Source organism: Aspergillus neoniger, assembly GCF_003184625.1.
Source record: "Aspergillus neoniger CBS 115656 unplaced genomic scaffold BO87scaffold_14, whole genome shotgun sequence".
Taxonomy (NCBI): domain Eukaryota; kingdom Fungi; phylum Ascomycota; class Eurotiomycetes; order Eurotiales; family Aspergillaceae; genus Aspergillus; species Aspergillus neoniger.
Genome location: NW_020291142.1, coordinates 154,371 through 161,464, shown reverse-complemented (window position 1 = coordinate 161,464; position 7,094 = coordinate 154,371). Strand labels below are relative to the sequence as shown.

The window sequence follows — 7,094 nt, the reverse complement described above, 5'->3', positions numbered from 1 at the left end:
ACGGCTGGCCGCTAACCCCAAAGAAGGTATCCCGGCCATCTGGGGAACGAAAGAGAGTCCGTCCCCATGAAACTGATTCTTTTTCCTCCTCCTCTGACTTGCTCCGTCTTGCTTGTTTCTTCGCTGGAACCCTCACTAAGGGGCGTTTGGATTCCCGAAATACCTTACCCTCTCGGTCGGTAACCGGTCTCCATTTGATTGTTCGGGCAAGTGCGACGAACTATATCACTTTCGCCTCTGTGACCATTCACTCTATATAGTGGTAATATATTGCTCCTCACTATAAGCCCGCCTGCCACCACACCCCTCCCCCCGGTCTCGACCTCCCCTCTTCACCTATTGTTAGTATGTTTTTCTTACCCTCCCCAACTGGATGAGTGGTGGTTACTACTAGCTACATTGTTTCAGCTTGTCAAGTCACCGCTAACCCTTCATCAGTATACTCCAGACTCCTCCCCCATATCCTCCGATTTGTCGTTACCCCGCGTCACCTTGTGCGTCGAGTATCGCATTGCGGCCCCGTTCCCCCATATCGAGCAGTTTCGCCCCGCTGGCTGCCTTGGGCAACCGACCGTGATTATTCCCCGCGGTCGACTGGGAGGACAGCATTTTACTCCGGTTGAACCACTTGCTTCGCATCGCCCAGGCCACCCCATAGTCCCAACTTGCCAATGTCACGTTGAGCATACGTGGAGAGCACACAATTTCCTACCGGGCCACTGCTCTTCCCCCCTAGTCCGAAAATGGATTCGAACAATCCCCCCACCTCGACAGGCCGGGGCACGGATCTCGACCCTCATGCCCCCGAAGTACCCCCGACATCCAACAAAGAAACGACTGTTCCGGATCAAGGCCACAATACCTCCATGGACGGTACGACTGTAGGCGGCACGGACCGAGTATACCCTATTCGGTCAATCATCTCCTTTAATCCCGTTTCTACAGACACTACCCAGCAAAGCATACCAAATGAAATCCGTTCTCCGCGAAGTGGTGCTCGTTCATATTCAATTATCGACGCCGATACTTGGGACCAATTGAGTTCACAATCTGCTAGTTCGCAGCACACCAATCCATCCCCCAATGCACCAGTTCATAGTCCTGAGTCTACCGGTCGGCTCTCGCAGCAGTCTCCTGATGTCTTCTCGCCGGCCTCGAGCGCTGCCGAGCGAGACGCTCCGCCGGATGAAAGCTCTACGTACAGGAAAGCGGCGCCGGAAGAGGGCCAAGCGAGCCTTGTTACTTCGCGGTTTCAGCACGTAGTCACGGCGGCGGGTCATGCTGTTATAACAGGCAATACGCCCGATTCTTTTCGGGCCTGTGAAGACGAACCGATTCATATTCCGGGCGCCGTGCAAACCTTTGGCGTCATGCTTGTTTTGCGCGAGACACCTGAGGGTTCACTAGCGGTTCATGTAGCTAGTGAAAATTCTGAGGCTATTCTCGGTCACTCACCAAGCAACCTTTTTGCGCTGGAGAGTTTCTCTGAACTCCTTCAAGACGATCAGACCGACATTCTCCTCGATCACATTGACTTCATTAGAGACGATGGATATGACCCCGTTAGTGATGGCCCAGAGGTATTCATCCTTGCTGTCAAGGATCGATTTGGTCGGCCTCGACGCTTTTGGTGTGCCATTCATGTAAACACTGCTCACCGGGATGTGCTCATTTGTGAGTTCGAATTGGAAGACGACCGCATCAACCCTCTGAACGTTGCTGGACGCACAACACCCACATCCCCGACGGATACCTTGGGCTTTGAGCCAACACCTGATCAATTAGCAAGCAGCACTGTGAACATCAGCCAGCCGCTGCGAGTGCTTCGGAATGCACGCAGAAGGAGGGGCGAAGCAGCTGCCATGGAGGTGTTCAGTATTGTTAGCCAGATTCAGGATCAGCTTGGTGATGCCCAAAACATGGACGCTTTGCTCAACATCACGATTGGCATAGTTAAAGAGTTAACGGGATTTCACCGCGTGATGATATATCAGTTTGATAGCGAGGCCAATGGAGATGTGGTGGCAGAATTAGTCGACACGAGAATGACCAAGGACTTGTATAAGGGGTTACATTTCCCGTCGTCGGATATTCCAAAGCAAGCCCGCGACCTGTATCGTCTCAACAAAGTACGCATACTCTACGACCGTGAGCAGATGAGCTCACGGTTGGTGTGTCGAGGCATCGAGGATCTCAAGACCCCTCTAGACATGACACATGCCTACTTGCGTGCAATGTCGCCTATCCACATCAAGTACCTAGCGAACATGGGAGTCCGTGCGTCTATGTCGATCAGTATCAACAACACACATGATCTTTGGGGTCTGATCTCCTGCCACTCCTATGGAGACGCCGGAATGAGGGTACCTTTCCCGATTCGGAAAATGTGTCGGTTGATCGGTGATACACTTTCTCGGAACATCGAGCGTCTTTCTTACGCATCACGTCTCCAGGCACGCAAGCTCCTCAACACCATTCCTACGGATGCCAACCCCTCTGGTTACATAATTGCTTCATCGGATGACTTGCTGAAGCTTTTTGATGCGGACTATGGCGCATTGTCTATCAGAGGAGAGACCAAGATTCTCGGAAAGTCAACCGAGTCACAGGAGATGCTGGCTCTGCTAGAGTTTCTCAAGATCCGCCAGCTCAATTCCGTCGTTGCATCGCATCATGTGAAGAAGGACTTTCCAGACTTGCGTTACCCGCCGGGCTTCAAGGAGATCTCGGGCATGTTGTACGTGCCTCTCTCGGCCGATGGCAAGGACTTTATCGTCTTCTTCCGCAAGGGCGAGCTGACGCAGATTAAATGGGGTGGGAATCCCTATACGAAACTGCTGCAAAATGGTCACCTCGAGCCTCGCGCGAGTTTCCAGGTCTGGACTGAAACAGTCATGGACCGGGCTCGTGAATGGAGCGAGTCGGAAGTAGAGACTGCAGCCGTTTTATGCCTAGTCTATGGCAAATTTATCAAAGTATGGAGACAACAGGAGGCTGCGCTGGAAGGTTCGCAGTTGACGAAGCTGCTTCTGGCTAACTCAGCCCACGAAGTCCGAACCCCGCTGAATGCCATTGTCAATTATCTAGAAATTGCTCTCGAAGGTGCCTTGGATACGGAGACTCGCGACAACCTTACCAAATCATACTCCGCCTCGAAATCATTGATCTACGTCATCAACGACCTATTGGACCTAACCAACACCGAAAAAGGACACAACCTGATCAAAGATGAACCTTTCGATCTGCCGTTATGCTTTAAGGAAGCGACCGGCGTGTTTTCCAGCGAGGCGCACCGGAAAGGAATTGACTATACTGTGCACGCCCATCCCGGCCTTCCAAAGACCGTTATGGGTGATGAACGGCGTGTTCGGCAGGCAATCTCAAATCTGATCTCAAATGCCATCCAGCATACGTCTACGGGTGGCGTCACTGTCGAATTGTGGCGAGCTTCTAGCAACCCGGAGCCTGGGTTTGCAACCATACACATGACTGTGCTTGATACTGGGACCGGAATGTCGTCTGCTATGCTGGAGACGATGTTCCAGGAACTGGAGCAGGTCTCCTCAGAGGACGACAGCTACTTTTTCGACCGAGATCCCAATAATCATTCGCAGCATACTGAGAGTGAACGCCAGAAAGGCGTCCTCGGGTTGGGGCTCGCTTTGGTGTCTCGCATTGTACGGAATACCCACGGTCAGCTGACAGTGCGGTCGGAGGAGGGCAAGGGTAGCCGCTTCCAGATTTCGCTACAATTTGCTACTCCAGAGGATACGGATTCTGACCAACCCGAACCCCCACAAATGTCAACGCAGGACGATGGCGCCATACCTTTCGAGGCCAAGGAAGAGTTTATCTTGGTCGACAGCAGCTCCCCTGCACCAAGTGATGGATGGCGACGCAGTGGTAGCTATCGCGGCGCCAACAGCCCGTCTGCAGACGAGCTGGACGCCAAACTGGTAGCAGAGGAATCTATTGATCGTACGAAAGACGAAGCTGCTGGTCTGCTTCCCTCTTCAGATCGCCGGAAGCTCGTTACGCTGCCTTCCACCCCTGAAAGATTGGATGACGTCACACGTGCTTTGCAGCAAAACGTGCAGAATCTGTCCATATCCGACAAACCGGCAAACACTAGTGCAGGCCCTGCAGGACCCGCTCCAACGAGTGCTCCTGCAGCCTCGGACGCTAAAGCCCCGTCTGGCAAGTACCGCGTTCTCGTGGCCGAAGACGACCCTATCAATGGCAAGATTGTACAGAAGAGGCTCGGGAAGCTAGGCCACACCGTCCAACTGACAGTAAACGGTGAAGAATGCGCAGCTGCGTACCGAGCCGATTCTGGACAATATGACGTCGTCTTGATGGATATTCAGGTAGGCTTTCTCCAAGTAATCGGTAGTATAGACATGCTAATGCAAGACAGATGCCGATTGTGGATGGTATCAAATCGACGGAAATGATCCGCGAGTTCGAAACGTCGTCCGATTCGACAGAGCTCTCGTCGGTCGCAAAGCTGAACAATCGAATCCCCATATTTGCAGTTTCAGCCTCTCTTTTAGAAAAGGACATGTCCTTATATGTTGATGCAGGCTTCGATGGCTGGGTCATGAAACCCATCAACTTCAACCGACTTAACGTGCTTTTTGAAGGCCTTCAAACGGGAGATACAAGAAACGCTGCTACGTATCATCCAGGCTGCGACTGGGAACAAGGCGGCTGGTTCACGCCTATTCCCGAGAAGCAGTAGCACCACCGTTTTGCCTCATCATCACCATCTCTACATTCTCAAAATAGCGTATGTCTGGACGGAATACGTTATACATTTCTTGTCATGCATTTGAGCGCATGATTATTCACATCTACTTTACAACAGCACACAAAAGTCACGACCGCGACATGACGAAAAAAAAAAATGAATGATCGGCATTCTACGTGTGTTCGACCTGGTTGGAGCCTCGTCTTGTGAAAATTCTACATTTCTTTGTCCATGTATACCCCATTAGTTGATTTGTCTAGGCTCATATCTTTGTGTTTTGAACTCATGGGATCTGAGTCCTTCATCTATCATGGCTTGGTTGAATGGTCGGTTTATGCATTATGTTATGTTTAATGGTCTATGAGCACACGTACAGCCATTTAGCAGTTCGGTTATTTATCTATCTTTACAAGGATTTCCTTTTGGTTCTACTCTTGAAAGCTTTAGCGAGAATTTGCTGGTGTCTATCACTTTTGTATACTATATATCACGTGTGATATTATGATGAATGGTCAACACAGCCATGCGTGGTATAACTATCATCCGAGTGACAACACTTTAGTACGAAGAATATATGCGAGTGCTTGAGGGGACCACTTCAACGTTTCATCCAATTCACTTGATAAATCCAAATAGTATATCTAGTCACAACTCAGGATATATATAATCATAAACAACACCCCATGCCATTATCCAAAAAAAATAAAATTAAATAAAATAAAATAAATAAAAATTATACAAAACCATACCCCAAACAATCCCATTTATACAACCGACGTCCGCCGACTAACACCACCCCCAGCACCACCCTCCAAATCCACCACCTCCTGCACCAAATGCTCTGCCGAATGAGCCACCGGCGGCTCCGCCACAGACACCACCGAATCAACAGACCTAATCCTGCTCCTATACCACCACTCCTTTTCCCTCCCCCAAGTACCTGCTGGACTTCCTTCCCCTTCACTACCACCACCACCACCATCCTTACCCTCACCAATCCCAATACTACTCCCCACTCCCCCAGACATCATCGCCACAGAACCCCTCTGTATAATAAGCGGCTGCATACTCCCCCTCCTCGACTGACTCCCACACCCAGTAACCGAATATATACTATTCTGCTGGTGATAGTAGTACTGAAGAGAAGAACTCTTCCCACCAACAAACCCCACAAGCCTCCCCACCGCAACACCCTCAACCAGGACCTTCGTACTAACCACAAACGGGAAGAAAGCCATCGCCGCGGCGGTGTGAACCACATACACGGCCACGATGTTGGCTATGTTGAGGATGAGCGAGATGCAGCCGGCCATTAGGAGGGTATACAGTAACTGTCTCCCCGTCCCATATCCCGTATGGGATTGATATTGGTACTGGTACTGGTGGTAAACAACCGGCCGAAGATACCTCACCACACCCCAGGCATAACACCCCAGGAGAAGAATCTCTCTCCCGCAGTACGCCGTCACCGAGATGCGCTCGAGGATGTTAACGGCATGCGACCAGTGGCCATTCTTGTATAGGGTGGCTGCAGCGGGGGCGACGATGACCTGGGGGAGTTGGAAGAGGAGGATGGATGCCACGATGCCGTAGAGGAGGATCCGTTGGGTTTTCAGGTGGAAGTAGGCGGAGGGTTTTTGGTGGATTGTTATTAGCGGCAGGGAGAAGTAGAGGAGGAGGGTGTTGGATATGCTGGAGGTGGTGGTGGTTAGGACGAGGAGGATGGCGGAGGTTATTCGGACGGCGGGGTTGTTGGGGGGGAGGTTGAAGAGGAGGAGGGTGGTGAAGGTGGTGGAGAGGAGGGTTGTTGTTGTTGTTGTTGTTATTGTTGTTAGGAGGGTGGTTGTGGTGGGGATGATTGAAGGTCGGGGTTTGGGGGGTGTAAGGGTGAAGAAGGAGAGGTCGAAGATGAGGTAGTATAGGAGGAGACAGGTGAAGGTGGAGATGGAGAGGAGGGATATTGCCGTGTAGATGTCGGGTTGGGGGAGGGTGAAGGCGGAGGGTTCTGTTGTGGTGGTGGTGATGTTCATGGTGGTGGTAGTTGGGTCATTGTTTGGTTTGGGGATGGAGGGTTGGGTGCCATGAAGACCTTGATATATAAAGTATAGGGTTGATGTGAGGGCTTTACTATGGGGTGAGTATAACAAAGACTCGACTTGGATGTGTGTATCTCAACTGCTGAAGTTGAAGTCCTATATCCGAACCAGATGTGGATGTAGGGAGAAAACATCTCCGGGGCTGCATAGAAATAACCCTCAATCAACCGCAGATAAGGTTCTGATATGTTCATCATTGGATCCGTGGTTGAGAGCGGCACCTGCAAGGGTCTGGAGCCGTCCGTTGC

The 7,094-nt window shown here is 51.1% G+C and overlaps 2 protein-coding genes across 2 annotated transcripts; one reads left to right on the top strand and one right to left on the bottom strand.

Moving 5' to 3' along the window:
* The first annotated feature begins 548 nt into the window (after window positions 1-548).
* Window positions 549-4,907, top strand: fphA (putative sensor histidine kinase/response regulator). Its single transcript, XM_025626242.1, has 2 exons — window positions 549-4,367; window positions 4,418-4,907. The coding sequence occupies exons 1-2, from the start codon at window positions 744-746 to the stop codon at window positions 4,739-4,741; spliced, it is 3,948 nt and encodes a 1,315-aa protein (XP_025480200.1). The 5' UTR covers window positions 549-743; the 3' UTR covers window positions 4,742-4,907.
* A 607-nt stretch (window positions 4,908-5,514) lies between these two features.
* On the bottom strand, window positions 5,515-6,780 carry BO87DRAFT_425406 (uncharacterized protein; the record flags this gene model as incomplete). The annotated part of the gene is made up of 1 exon (XM_025627297.1): window positions 5,515-6,780. One exon carries the CDS (start codon window positions 6,778-6,780, stop codon window positions 5,515-5,517), a length of 1,266 nt encoding a protein of 421 aa, XP_025480199.1.
* Between the last annotated feature and the right edge of the window lie 314 nt (window positions 6,781-7,094).